Source organism: Littorina saxatilis, linkage group LG7 (genome assembly GCF_037325665.1).
Source record: "Littorina saxatilis isolate snail1 linkage group LG7, US_GU_Lsax_2.0, whole genome shotgun sequence".
NCBI classification, from domain to species: Eukaryota; Metazoa; Mollusca; class Gastropoda; order Littorinimorpha; family Littorinidae; genus Littorina; species Littorina saxatilis.
This window is the reverse complement of record NC_090251.1, coordinates 58075461-58090346: the sequence shown is the minus strand read 5'-3', so window position 1 is coordinate 58090346 and position 14886 is coordinate 58075461. Positions and strand designations below refer to the sequence as shown.

At 43.5% G+C, this 14886-nt stretch overlaps 2 protein-coding genes across 10 annotated transcripts in view; one reads left to right on the top strand and one right to left on the bottom strand.

The window, feature by feature from the left end:
- Positions 1-1620: 1620 nt before the first annotated feature.
- On the top strand, positions 1621-10354 carry LOC138971898 (MOB kinase activator 2-like; the record flags this gene model as incomplete). The annotated part of the gene is given in 2 exon segments (XM_070344735.1): positions 1621-1745; positions 3382-10354. Coding segments are annotated over 2 exon segments (667 nt in total), but the record flags the coding sequence as incomplete, so codon positions are not given.
- A 2943-nt stretch (positions 10355-13297) lies between these two features.
- LOC138971904 (aldo-keto reductase family 1 member A1-like) overlaps positions 13298-14886 on the bottom strand; it is a 94050-nt gene continuing 92461 nt past the window's right edge. For 8 of the 9 annotated variants that reach the window (XM_070344748.1, XM_070344750.1, XM_070344743.1 and 5 more), the window contains 2 exons: positions 14068-14150; positions 13298-13553 (listed from right to left, as the gene is read on the bottom strand). In XM_070344748.1, coding sequence (XP_070200849.1) covers positions 13511-13553; positions 14068-14150 — 126 coding nt within the window. In that variant the 3' untranslated portion in view covers positions 13298-13510. The remainder of the gene's footprint in view (positions 13554-14067; positions 14151-14886) is intronic. The other variant, XM_070344752.1, reaches the window with a different exon arrangement.

Sequence of the window (14886 nt, the reverse complement as noted above, 5' to 3'; positions counted from 1 at the left end):
GAGAAACATTTGCTAATGAGGTCACAGAGCGCTAAACAATAGTCTTATTACAGCCACCTTTCTAGGCCTGCAGGCAATGTAGCACAGGTGTCTGTGAGGCAGGTGGTGGTGGTGGTGGTGGTGGTGGTGGGGGTGGTGTGGGTGTGTGAGTGTTTAGTGTTGCCGCCTTGCTAACTTTGCTTTCTTCCACTTGCTTCACTTGCTAACGTGCGTGCTGTTCTGTCATACATAACTTCTCTGACACCTACGTCTTGTGAAGCTGCCCCCCCCCCCCAACACACACACACGCATGCACACACGTGCGTAAGTACGCACAAAGACTGGAGAGGTAGACTGAGAGTGGTGGTGGGGGGCAGGGGGGGGGGGTGGCTAGAAGTAAGAAAACAAACAGCAGACACACTTAGCAACATGTGATAAAGATTTAAAAAAATGGAAGATTATGTGTGGCAAAAGTGTTGAGCCAGACAGACAGACTACCTACTTTTGGAGAATAATACAATATCCTCTTTATGCCATGATCACAATTGAGACAGGCTAATTGTGAGCGGCTACCTGATATGATACCTTTCTTGAGAAAGAGAAGGCCTGTTGTGTTGAAACTAGATGTAGGTGTTTCTTAAACAATGGAGGTGTCAGTTGTGTATTATGAGACCTGTCAGGTGTCAGTTGTGTATCATGAGACCTGTCAGGTGTCAGTTGTGTATTATGAGACCTGTCAGGTGTCAGTTGTGTATCATGAGACCTGTCAGGTGTCAGTTGTGTATCATGAGACCTGTCAGGTGTCAGTTGTGTATTATGAGACCTGTCAGGTGTCAGTTGTGTATTATGAGACCTGTCAGGTGTCAGTTGTGTATCATGAGACCTGTCAGGTGTCAGTTGTGTATTATGAGACCTGTCAGGTGTCAGTTGTGTATTATGAGACCTGTCAGGTGTCAGTTGTGTATCATGAGACCTGTCAGGTGTCAGTTGTGTATTATGAGACCTGTCAGGTGTCAGTTGTGTATTATGAGACCTGTCAGGTGTCAGTTGTGTATTATGAGACCTGTCAGGTGTCAGTTGTGTATTATGAGACCTGTCAGGAACAGATTGTGTGTGTCTTTCCAGGGATGTGGTGAGACAAAATGTCTGAACTTATTTCAAGCAAAGAATCTTTGTTAAAAGTGGCAGAAAACATGACTGTCATTTGTGCAGCATAACGAAACAGTTGACACTGTGGATGTTCAGGCCAAGGGCTGTTTCATACTGTGGATGTTCATGCCAAGGGCTGTATTGCCTGCACTTGTATTTGTATGGTCTTTTTGGCCATTTGTCTGATTATGAAAAAAAATCACATCATCATCTCTATCTCTGTCTATCTCTGTCTATCTCTCTGTCTCCTCTCTCTCTTCTCTGTATCGGTCCGCTGTCTCTCTCTTGCTATGTATGTCCATTAGTCTCTCTCAGTCTCTTTCTCTCTCTCTCTCTCTCCCTCTCTCTCTCTCTCTCTCTCTCTCTCTCTCTCTCTCTCTCTCTCTCTCTCTCTCTTTTTCTCTCTCTTTTTCTCTCTTTCTTTCTTTCTCTTTCTCCCTCTCTGAAAAAGGAGAAGGAAAGGACTGGTAAGAGTGGAGACTGGTGTTGCAGGCAGTACCACTGGCAGGACGAAAAGGGCAAAAAGTTGAAACAGTCGGCCCCCCAGTACATCGACCACATGATGAGCTACATACAGAAATCCGTCACCGACGAGTCCATATTCCCCACAAAGTTCGGTAAGTTGGCCTACACCCAAAGTCATAATCGCTAAGGATAGCTTAGCTAGGGTGCTTTCTGTGTGTCTCTATTTCCTTTTGTTGTGACCAGATGAGAGCCCTGATAAAGTGTTGTCCTCTTTTGGGGAGGTCGGGGAAGGGGGTAGTTGAGTGGGTTGGAAGGTTAGTACATGAAGCAGGAGTACTAGCCGGTATAGCACATCCCATTTCACTTTCTCTGTGTCAATGTTTGTCTTAAACAAACAGGTAGGCTGCATTCTCTAAAATGGCGAAGACATGTTAAAAGGATGCTTCCCGGTACTTAATTTGTTACTCACACATCCTGTTCGTGTAAAAAGACCATCCATGCTGAACCCTTTTCAAAGGTGATACCTCATCTACATCACAACCAACAGTCCTGTGCTATATTGTTACGAGGTCGTCTCCCCTGTAGATATGCTCTTCTTATTGTGTAAACAGTTCATTGACCTGAGGTCTCTTCTTATTGTGTAAACAGTTCATTGACCTGAGGTCTCTTCTTATTGTGTAAACAGTTCATTGACCTGAGGTCTCTTCTTATTGTATCTTTGCTTTTCAACATGCTGTGAAAGAAGATGACTGGCCCAGTAGAACCTTAAAGATACAATCCTTTCTATGTAGACGACTGCACAACTGTTGCCCGTGATGAGACCATCCTACCACTTGGTTACGTGCCAAATGCAACACTGCCTGCTTTCTTTACAATCTGTACTTTGTTTGTGCTGAATTAATTTAGCAGATTGCATTAGGTGTGATGTACAAAATCAATTGAGCAAGTCATTCCCTCTCGGCATTGAAAACTGACAGGTTATGGATTTTTGGTATGTGTCCAAATGAGGATATGATCCTATCCCGCGTAGATTCCAAGACCGATCCAGAATGATTTGTAAGATGGTTCTGGCCGGTTATACGGAAAAAAAGGTATCTTTAAAAAAGTGTATTGACATTTATGTTGATTATTGACATCATCTGGTCCATGGCAGAGTTCACTGGCCTATGTTGTGGTAAGCGTTGTTTAGTGTGACGGTTGGGGTTCTGTAACAGTGTAAGCGTTGTTTAGTACTACTGTTACGGTTCTGTGCTTTTTGTGTGAAGAGCAGCTGGAATGTGTACTGAGGGATTTTCCCCACAGACAAACTGACAGACGGGTATCAGGAGGAGATTCTGATGCTTTAAAGATAGTAAAAAGCAATGCTTTGGAAAAAAGTAATGAGAAAAACAGAGGGAGGTGAATTTAAGACATGCAGACTACCTGTATAGGGGGAAAAGGCAGTCAGGTAGTCGAGTCAACTGACCGTGATGTGCAGTTGAACGTTGCGGAGACAGTAAATAACAGTTAGAAAAGGGAGAATATATAACCTTATTTTCTCAAATCTGAGAATTTAAAGGAGAAAAAGAAGGGAAATAAGGGGCGGGGGCCAAGAAAGAAAGAGATAAAAAGAAACACAATAATTTAAAAAGAAAGTATTATGCATCAGACAAATTGCACAAGACGCTCCAAATTTCACTATTTTTAAAAAAGCAACTTGTAAATCTGGTATTAAAAAGGAAGCAATTGAGTATTGTCTATGTGACAGATGTAACCCTCAGTCTAACCCTGAACATCCCGGTGTTTCAGGCCAGGAGTTCCCTGCAGGCTTTGTGGAGCTGTGCCGCAAGATCCACCGCTACCTGTTCCACGTGCTGGCCCACATCTACCACTCGCACTTTTCCATGATGGTGACGCTGGGGCTGGCCGGGCACCTCAACACGCTCTTCTCGCACTTCATGCTCTTCTCTCACCAATTCCACCTGCTGCCCGACAAGGAGGCCGAGGTGCTCAACGACCTGCACAAGGGGCTGCTGGCCGCCAGTCAGGACCCCAACCAGAACTCTCACACGTCGCCACACGACGAGGACAACACAACCACCACCACCACCACCACCACCACCACCCACACTTCTCAGGACGGGGCGGGGGGAGAGGGGGCAGCTTGTCCCTCCACCCCCCCACCCCCACAGACTGTCAGTGCTGCTGAGACCCATTCTCGTTCCGGGTCCGGTTCTGGTTCGCTGCAGAGCTCTCCGGACAAAAAGGGGTCAAGGTCAGGTTCGGAAAACGGGTCGGCGGGGATGGGGGTGCGAGGCCCCAAGACTCTGGTGGACATACCGTCCACGTAGTGCCTCCCCCCCTCCACCCCCCCCCCCCCCCCTCACCCCCCAGTGACCTTGTCTTTCAGCGCCTCGAGCAGAAACTGTTGGGTGGTTTTGTTGGCTTGTTTTCCATTTACCATCCCCTCCCCCTCTTCTCCCTCCCCCTCTCTCCCCCCTCTCTCCCCCCTCTCTCCCCCTCTCTCCCCGTGTTGACAAGCCAGGCAGGGAGACTGTGACTGGGAGCATGAGCCACATCCCTCTTCTCGTGATAGAGACACTGAGCGTTCTGTGGTGATAATAGTTTGAATAAATCCAGTCATGCATTTTTCACAGGTTCTGCGTGAGGATGGGTTGTGACTGAGATGAGTGTGTGTGTGTGTGTGTGTGTGTGTGATACTGGCCCCTTCCCCAGCCCTTGTTGTTGACTGATCTATCATTAGTACCTACCTGTCTGAGACTTGTAGCACTGTTGATTAAGAGAGAGAAGACTCTTGCCTTCTGCTTCCTCCTCCTTCACATCTTTAAAATAATGTCACTTCTGTGGCGCGTACGATCATTGTTTTCACAGATTTTCCGTTTGGGCAATCCAACTTTTTGCAACTTTAAGCAGAACTGTAAACTTCTGTACCCTTCTACTTTGAGCTATCATCTCCCCCCACCCCTTACCCAACTAGTGTTTGAAGAGTATGATGTGTGCTTGCAAGAGAGACTGCTGATGAAGCTTGTGTGTGTGTAATTATCATAATGGGATATGTGTTCTAAAGTGATACTTGGAGACCTTGTACACACCTGTAGACAACACAAAGATGTGAATATATCTATATATACATATATATATATATACATATGAAAAACGTTCCTGTGATCAAGATTTGAAAACAAGAAGTCCTGGTTGCCCAGGAACTGGAAGAACATATTTCCTGTAGAAAGCAGGAGAGAGATGAGGATTATGCGTGTATGGTACATGTCAGTGTTTGGTGTTTGACCGCTAATTGTACGGCCCCACTTTCACTTCCACTGTGTGTGTAGCCAGATCCTGTATGTGTAGCCTGGTGTGTAGCACAGCGTACTACACGTGTGGTGTGTTGGACGAATAATACCTTGTTAATCTTGAGAGTTGGACATGTACACACAAAGGCTGGTGTGTAATATAGTGTTACTACACGTGTAGTGTGTTGGTCGAATAATACCTTGTTAATCTAGAGAGTTGGACATGTACACACAAAGGCTAATGTGTAGCATAACGGTACTACACGTGTAGTGTGTTGGTCGAATAATAATTCGTTAATCTAGAGAGTGGGATATGTACACACGAAGCCTGAGAGAAGTGTGTAACAGCTCGAGAACATTAGGTGTGAGTTTGATCTTCATTCCACGTTGTGTTTCATTTGACTTCTTCAGCTTCTAGGCCGACTTCCACATGCCCTCGTCATTTTCACACAAAGTTGTCAGTGGTGAATAGTGGAATCAAGTACCAGCAACCCTCACTGGTGTGCACATGTTCTTTCTCCCTCACTTGATACATGATGCATGTGTACCGGTTTCAAATAAGGAAAAAAAACCACTAGCTGTACTATGATTAGAGTTATGCATGGTAGCTAGTTCCTTTTGAAATGTCACTTCATCTCACTGTGGAATTGTGAGAGAAAGAAATGTAGAGAGGTCATGTGTGAAGTTAGTGTGAAGATTGAGGAAGGCATGTGAAGTGTGTGGAAAGAATTGTACTGAGCGGTAGGTGAGACTGGAACAGGGCTGTGAAGCAACTCGACAGACAACAGGGCTGTGAAGCAACTCGACAGACAACAGGGCTGTGAAGCAACTCGACAGACAACTTTCTTTTCCTTCAACTAATATTTTGGTGCTGCCCGGCGTGTGTTGAATTTTTAGTTTGCTTCATTTTTTATATTTAGTCAAGTTTTGACTAAATATTTTAACATCGAGGGGGAATCGAAACGAGGGTCGTGGTGTATGTGCGTGTGTCTGTGTGTCTGTGTGTGTGTGTGTGTGTGTAGAGCGATTCAGACTAAACTACTGGACCGATCTTTATGAAATTTGACATGAGAGTTCCTGGGTATGAAATTCCCGAACGTTTTTTTCATTTTTTTGATAAATGTCTTTGATGACGTCATATCCGGCTTTTCGTGAAAGTTGAGGCGGCACTGTCACGCCCTCATTTTTCAACCAAATTGGTTCAAATTTTGGTCAAGTAATCTTCGACAAAGCCCGGACTTCGGTATTGCATTTCAGCTTGGTGGCTTAAAAATTAATTAATGACTTTGGTCATTAAAAATCTGAAAATTGTAAAAAAAAATAAAAATTTATAAAACGATCCAAATTTACGTTTATCTTATTCTCCATCATTTGCTGATTCCAAAAACATATAAATATGTTATATTCGGATTAAAAACAAGCTCTGAAAATTAAATATATAAAAATTATTATCAAATTTTTTTTTTCGAAATCAATTTAAAAACACTTTCATCTTATTCCTCCTGATTCCAAAAACATATAGATATAATATGTTTGGATTAAAAACACGCTCAGAAAGTTAAAACGAAGAGAGGTACAGAAAAGCGTGCTATCCTTCTCAGCGCAACGAATACCCCGCTCTTCTTGTCAATTCCACGGGCACTGCCTTTGCCACGGGCGGTGGAGTGACGATGCTACGAGTATACGGTCTTGCTGCGTTGCGTTGCGTTCAGTTTCATTCTGTGAGTTCGACAGCTACTTGACTAAATATTGTATTTTCGCTTTACGCGACTTGTTTTTCATTTGTCATTTTGCTTGAGTCAGTTTGGTAGTGTTGGTGTGTCTGTCGACAGTTCACAGCGTGTACGGTGTTTTTTCTCTATAAAGGGAGGCAATCTAATTGTACCTCTAGTTCACCGACACACTGTGTGTGTTTGTCACGTGTTCTTTGCTAGCAATCTGTGATGTGAGATTTTTCATCAAACTTTTTTTATTCTTTATGTTGAAAATGTGAAATATGATAGTGTTAAGGAAATAGAAATTTTTCATGGGAGGATTTTTTATGCTGTATTTTGGCTAATACCATGACATCATCATGCACTTTAGCAGGAATAATGGAAGATTACAAAGAAAATATTGTTCTTGTTTTTGCACTGTTGTTGCTTATTTGGTATTGATATGTTGTGGTGTTTGTACTCTTCGCTAAAAACATGCGCGACAAAAGTCTGGAACACTCACAATATAAAGTCTCAAAACATTCAAAACTGAAATGCAACATATAATTTTTATGGAAGGCTGAAGAAATTAAAATTGAAATGTAACATTCATAACGGAAGTCTGTCAAATACAGAAAGTGAAATGTAACCTACGTTATGAAAGTCTGACAAATGTTTGAAATTAAAATGTCCTGACTTTTCTTCTCTATTCACTTTATTGTGCTTATTCTCTCCCTTTCCAAGTTCGTCTGCACTAGTTCAGCATACCAGCTTGTGTACTTGGCAATGTTTTATAGTTCAGCATACCAGCTTGTGTACTTGGCAATGTTTTATATAAAACGCGCTTAAAGTTTTGTTATTTTGTGGACACAAAATAGGCCGCAGTTGATGTAGCAACATTAATTACAAAAGAGATCTGAACCTCTCAGAGAAAGCAATACATTCTCACTGACTATAATCCAGATTGAAGCAGTAAAGTAGGTAGCACTATATATGGCTGAAGCAAGTCTGCGTCTTTGTGTCCTAATGCTCTTGTTGTCTTTGCGTTCAAGCCGAAAGTACAGAACTGTGTTCAAGGAACTCGGTAGAAACTTGGTTTTGCTGGCCTTACTCTCCAACACAATGTTCAGTGTTTGCAGGAACTATGTCTGGTCCAAAATGACCTGGACCGAAAGATTCTGAATTGCCGTTGTCCTGGCAACACATGTACAAACCATGAGTTGCTAGGCAACTGTTCACTGCTGTCATGTCAGCCGTTTGAGTTTGTATGTGCAATATTTTTTGTCTTCACCACAGTCTTGAGAAGTTAGCTACCTGAGTGTTTGTCTGTTCTGTGTGTATGTTAGGTTAGGATTGTTGTGAAGGCTATGTAATGGAGTGTTAGTAGTGTGGGGTTGTTTTCAACACGGGTGCAGAAAGGCAAGACATGTGCTGAACTAAAGTCACTCTTTTAATGTGAACGCCTTGAGAGGAACGACTGGACACCTTCAAGAAGATATGCCTGGTAGGATGAAACTTTTACAACATTTTAGACTGTGAAAGAGCCTTCCTTGCAGTACTAAACAGCCTGTATTTCTTGTTTGCTTCCGTATGAATTATGTCTAAAAATGGATTGAGGTTAGTAAAATGTGGTCAGATTTTAGCAAAATCTTGGGAGAGTGTTTGAGTGTGTTCAAAATTTTGCCAAATTGTAGAAGCAAAGAACGTATAAGCAATAATAGTGTTGATGCGTTCACTGCTAGAGGAGGTTTTCTCATACACTTTTTGAGGGAAGGAAAAGTGTTTGACCTTAGCTTGCATCTCAAGGACCCATGTATAACTAGGAGAGTAAGGTAAGATGTGTCCTGGTGTTCCAGTGAGAGTAAGGTAAGATGTGTCCTGGTGTTCCAGTGAGAGTAAGGTAAGATGTGTCCTGGTGTTCCAGTGAGAGTAAGGTAAGATGTGTCCTGGTGTTCCAGTGAGAGTAAGGTAAGATGTGTCCTGGTGTTCCAGTGAGAGTAAGGTAAGATGTGTCCTGGTGTTCCAGTGAGAGTAAGGTAAGATGTGTCCTGGTGTTCCAGTGAGAGTAAGGTAAGATGTGTCCTGGTGTTCCAGTGAGAGTAAGGTAAGATGTGTCCTGGTGTTCCAGTGACTGTGGAAGCCATGTTTGGTGCAAGTTGTTGTTCCTCGCTGTGTGTTCTGAGAGTTGGTGCCAAAGTGGGCTGCGCTTTTTTCTCGCTTTTTGTCCTGCGTGTGGGTTTTGTACAAGTGTGATGCTTTGTGTGCTAGTCTTGCTGTGTGGGATGGCTGTGCAAGTTCAGATTTCAGTGTTACATTGTGCACGTGCAGGGAAGTCAGGGACGTTGGACTTAAAGCCTGTTCTCCCTGTCTACTATGTGGTGTATGTTTGTGTGTGTGTGTGTGTGTGTGTGTGTGTGTGTGTGTGTGTGTGTGTGTGTGTGTGTGTGTGTCATGCAATCCATTCCATGGTTGACCCAGGGTTGTTTACATTACAATAACACTTGATCACCAGCACCAGCACAATCACACTCAGCGCATCACACTCAGCGCATCACACTCAGCGCATCACACTCAGCGCATCACACTCAGCGCATCACACTCAGTGCATCACACTCAGCGCATCACACGTGTCCCAAGTCTGCAGCTGTTGTGACAGCAATGGTATCAATGATTGGAGTCCAAAGCTGCACTTTTGCTGTTAAAAATGCACTGTTTTAATTGAATTTCAAAGAGAAGTGGAAAACTTGTTTTGACTTGTTCCAGACGTGTCCAAGTGGTGACACACTCTACATGATGGTCGTGCAGCGAGCCCTTGCTTGTTGCTGCTAGTCATAGCATATTGCCAAAGTAGTAGGACACATTACCTTCTCATAATCCCCCATGCCCGATTTGATCTTTTACCGTTGTTACAACTACTTGTGTGTGTCCCAGGGGGTTGTACTAATACACGAGAGGACACCTCCTTTGCAAGGACGCATGCTTTTGTCCCGAGGTGTCTATGTCTAAATTTCACCGAAGGAAACCTGTCAGGAAAGACCACCTGTAATGTAGGGACATGTTGTAAAGGTGACCTTTCAGCTCAGGTTCCACTGTAGAGGTAATCTCTTCCATACATTATCAACAACATTAAGCGAGGAAGCGATTTTATTGTAGATTGTGTAGCCTTGTGGCGCTCAGCAGGTTTCAATTTCAATTAGATGCTGCAGTCTGATGTTATTTGAGATTTAGAGTGTTGTGATTAATGTAGATGAAGCGTTTAGCTGAGAATGGCTGCGTTTGTCTCACTCAGTGGTTGTGTGAAAGATTGAGGGCGATGTTTTAATCATATACCACGGTATGTTTAGTGTCGCTCCACGAGTTTGGATCAAGAGATTCTTTTGTTTAAAAAAAAAAAATCATTCCCAGCGCTGTTTCAGTATCAACATATTGTTGAAGTAATTTTGGCATTTTTGCCTTACGGAGATCTGAAATGAAGGAAAGGTTTAGTAAACACCGAAGATGTAACAGAAAAGGGATCGATTTAGTATCCGGAATGTGAAGAAACTTTGCTCCAAACTCGTGTGGCTTTGCTCCGAGTACCTGTGATGTGTGGATTGTGGCGAGCACGAGAACGGCCCATGTATAGCTGGAGACTGTTGGTGTACATAATTATTCTCAATATGTATAATGAATGAAAAGTATCAATGTCTTGTTACATCTCGGTTGGTGACTGAGCGCCTGGCAGTAAATGGTGGAACTGCGAGTCAGCTTGGCTGGCGGTCCATGGAATATGAACTATTTGTCTGTTTGTGTGTGTGTGTGTGTGTGTGTGTGTGTGTGTGTGTGTGTGTGTGTGTGTGTGTGTAAATGGTGGAACTGCGTGTCAGCTTGGCTGGCAGTCCATGGAATATGAACTATTTGTGTGTGTGTGTGTGTGTGTGTGTGTGTGTGTGTGTGTGTGTGTGTGTGTGTGTGTGTGTGTGTAAATGGTGTCCACCACAGTTTATTTGTCTGTGTGTAACAACATTGGGACCACCACAGCCGCGGGAAAGCTTACACGCGGAAACATCCTTACGTTTCAACACTAGCAAATTGGCAAGCCTGACTTGTTGTTGTTGTTGTTGTTGTTGTTGGTGTGGTTGTTGTGGTTGTTGTGGTTGTGTGTGTTGTACTTGTTTTTGTTTTTTTGCAGAATGGAAGTTTTGTGTTAAATCAATTTCGCAAACTGAAACCTGTGTTCTTCACAGCAGCAGCAACAACAACGTTTTTTGTTTGTTTATCTGTAAATCTATCTCCAAAGCTCATTGTTTATCTGTAAATCTATCTCCAAAGCTCATTCCCCATATTCTCACTTTGGTGTGCTCAGGTCTACTCACACCGGGAAAAAACCACACACACACAAAACACGGCAAAACTGAACAGAATTAAAACTATTGTTAATCCTCCATATCATTCTGTCTTCACCAATCTCCCAATGAACGAGCACCAAGAGAGCAGCGTGTTGCTTCCACGACGTCAGGACAAAGCAGGAAGTATATACTGGAGGGGGGAGAGACATTCAAGTTTTACGCCCTCACAGCAAAGCCATTAGGGGCATGTTCTCGGGTTTTAACCCGACTTTAGATGTGTTCAGGTGATATCGGCCATCTGCACGTATGGCAGAATGACCGAGGTCTTTTTCGTGCCTCTGTGGTGACACGGTGGTGGGAGATGGATACTGTCTCTGGGTCTGCACATAAAGTTGACCCGTGTCCGTCCCGGCCCGGATGTATACTGGAGGTGCTGTTCACTCTCTCATATTGGGCGTATCACCACCAAGTGAGAATAGTCTAGAGAAAAGAGGATTGTCTCCCATGGTACGTGTCTCGTGTGTTCCTGTTCTTGGCCCAAATTCAGAAACAGTGATGGACAAATTCACCCTGGGTTTCCAGAGGACTTGACCGGACTGTGTGCGTGTGATGGGGAAATTTCACTGGACCCTCAACGCTCAGAGCACGCACACGTTGGCAAGTCATAATTATGTTGGTCACATATATATATGTCAATAGCTTTGGGTTTGTTTTTTTGGCGACACGGTAGAGATATTTTGTGACACACTGCGACAAAATCCTTGCTCGCCCTCAAAGGATGGAAACCTAGCGCAAATGACTTTTTAAAAAAATTTTTATTAAGGGGGGGGGGGGGGGTACAGTGTTATAAAGAACGTGAAGTGGCAGCTCGGCGAGTACAACGTGTAGTACAAACTCTTAACGGGATCCGTATTGGTCGGGTAAACATGCAGAAAATTCAGTTTTTACAAAACGTTTGTTATAATACCACAAAAAGTGACTATTTGATTTATTTACTTGTTTGTCGAAAACGTTTGGATTGTGAGTTTGGAGTGATGCACAAGGAAAGAAATTCTAGCAAAACAACATCAACTCTGAAGCTAAAAACAGACACTGAAAACGTTATACTTGCAAATTATCATTAGTCGACAATGACTAGTTAGTGCGTGGTTGTAACATGTTACCCGTGAGAAGCATCGAACAACAAAGAAGAAGGTGACGTAGCCGTTTCATCACAACCAGCAGGGATTTCTTCTCAGTGATTGACTTTAATAACTGTAGCTTTCTGGGCCGTGCTTAAACTGACCCTTTGGTTACGACAATGTCGGATCGCAATACAGTGTTTTAAGAACTACTAGCTGACAGCCTACAGGAGTTAGTTAGTTAGTTGTTGCTTTTTGGGTCCAGCGGACCAAATAGGCCAAATCAGGACCCCAGCCTACAGGAGCCTTCACAGCAGCTGTGGTGATTTTTTTCTGACTTGTGGACTGACGAAGGAGTGATGCGATGGACACAGAGACAAGGACCTCGGGGAACTGTGAGAATATATTCCTTCTCCAATGAACAAAAGGCTAGTTTCTTATCGTTGTTCCAGCCACCTTCTCCTTATTGGTTCGTTTCTTAGCGAGAGCTCCAAAGCTCGATTTGATTGGTCCAATGCGAGTCACTCTGCGGACAGTGGTCGATGGGAATTAATCTGATTGGTCTTCCGTGTGTGGCTTCTGCGGCACGTGACGGAGGCGATTTAATTGGTCTAATGCGTGTCATGTGATATATGAGACACGACGTGATTGGACTTACATGTGTGTGTGTGTGTGTGTGTGTGACGGTGTGTGTGTGTGTGTGTGTGTGTCAGTGTGACGGTGTGTGTGTGTGTGTGTGACGGTGTGTGACGGTGTGTGTGTGTGTGTGTGTGGTTCTGCACGTGACACAAAGAAGACGATTTGATTGGTCGGGTGCGGATCGTGTTGCTTGCACATGCAGGTTTGCCCGAAGATTATTGTATTGACGAATAAAAGCAATTACCACCGCTATTATCCGGCAGCAGGTAGGAATGCATCGTGTGTGGATCAGCGTTCGTCTAGGACAGTCAGGTTGTTTGTGATGTGTTTATCAGCGGCACGTGATGTTTTCTGTAGACCCAGGGTCTGATTAATTAGACAATTTCCCCCGAGTTGTTACCTGGGATGGGAGATGCAAAGAACTTGTGTTTGTCTCTGTTTTATCTCTCTGGTGAATTTCGTCTTCATAAAAGAAAAGTTGATTGTGGTTGAGGATAATCCCTGCTCAAGTTGTCTGTCTGTCTCTCACATACACGCAAGCACACACAAACACACACACACACACACACACACACACACACACACACACACACACACACACACACACACACCAACACGTTTTACTCAGATTTAAATTCAGTTTTGTTTTAATAAATGCTGATTCATCACGTACCACTAGATACACAACAAAGATGAGTCTTACAGTTTAATAAGACCGTGTGCGCTGACACAGACTCAACGAAATTAGAATTCAGGTAAACAACTGTGCATTGTCTTCGGCGTTGTTTGAAGTCCGTTAAAACTCAGCCTTGAAGGGGTACTTCGGCGTTGTTTGAAGTCCGTTAAAACTCAGCCTTGAAGGGGTACTCCGGGTGCTCCGCGGTGCTGCAATATGAATGAAACTTTGTCAAGCTGATGTACCTCTATTCCCTGTTGTATATAAAGGACAGGCTGTCGACAACACTCACTCATTTCAACTGGTTAGGCTTATCTTAATCTTCTTGTTGTAATCTCCTCCTTCTACCCCCCTCCTCCCCACATCATCATCATCATCATCATCATCATCATCATCATCATCATCATCATCATCGTGGAAAGCTAGCAGCAACAAGAGTCGCGCTACTCATGTGTTAACATGTTTATTTGCTATCACCAGCTATATCCGCACTTGTGTCAGAATGACGGAGGTTATTTTACGTTGGACGGCAGTGACACAGAAGAGGCACAGGGACATGGATACGGTCTGTGAGTCGAGTCATCACATAAAGTTGACCCTTGTCAGCCAGACTTGGATTCGAACCTGTGACCCAAGGAACCACAAGTGCAGTGCTCATTCTAACCTCGCCATGACATGTAAAGTTATAGGAGAAGGTGGAAATCAACAGAAAGCAGTACTTACACGCCCTGCGTGTACAGACGGAAGTTCTGGTTGAGTCCTGAGATCTGGGACATCTCCTCCGCTGACAGCTCGAAGTCAAACACCTGCAGGAAACAAATCCCAAAACAGGTTTTCTGCTAACGTTCCAAAATTAAGAATAAAAAACCCAACCCGAACAAGAATGGTAAGGTACTGGAACGTTTTAATTTTAACAAAACGAGTCTTTCACAAGAACATCGACCCAACGGTCGTTTTAGTGTCACAGACCCACACATAAATGAAGTGAAAACTTATCTTTGAAAGCGTTGATTGTGTTCAGTCTCTGGCAAGTCAATACAAAAAATATCAAATCAAAATGGGCTCGACGTTCTGACCATCCTGCCAGAGACGGAACACAATGAACGCTTTCTAAGATAAGTGTTCGCTTCATTCCAGACTTAGTAATGATAGAGATATCAGCCACTGTTTTGTGTTATGTGTGATATCAGCCACTGTTTTGTGTTATGTGAGATATCAGCCACTGTTTTGTGTTATGTGAGATATCAGCCACTGTTTTGTGTTATGTGAGATATCAGCCACTGTTTTGTGTTATGTGAGATATCAGCCACTGTTTTGTGTTATGTGAGATATCAGCCACTGTTTTGTGTTATGTGAGATATCAGCCACTGTTTTGTGTTCTAGAGATATCAGCCACTGTTTTGTGTTATGTGAGATATCAGCCACTGTTTTGTGTTATGTGAGATATCAGCCACTGTTTTGTGTTATGTGAGATATCAGCCACTGTTTTGTGTTATGTGAGATATCAGCCACTGTTTTGTGTTATGTGTGATATCAGCCACT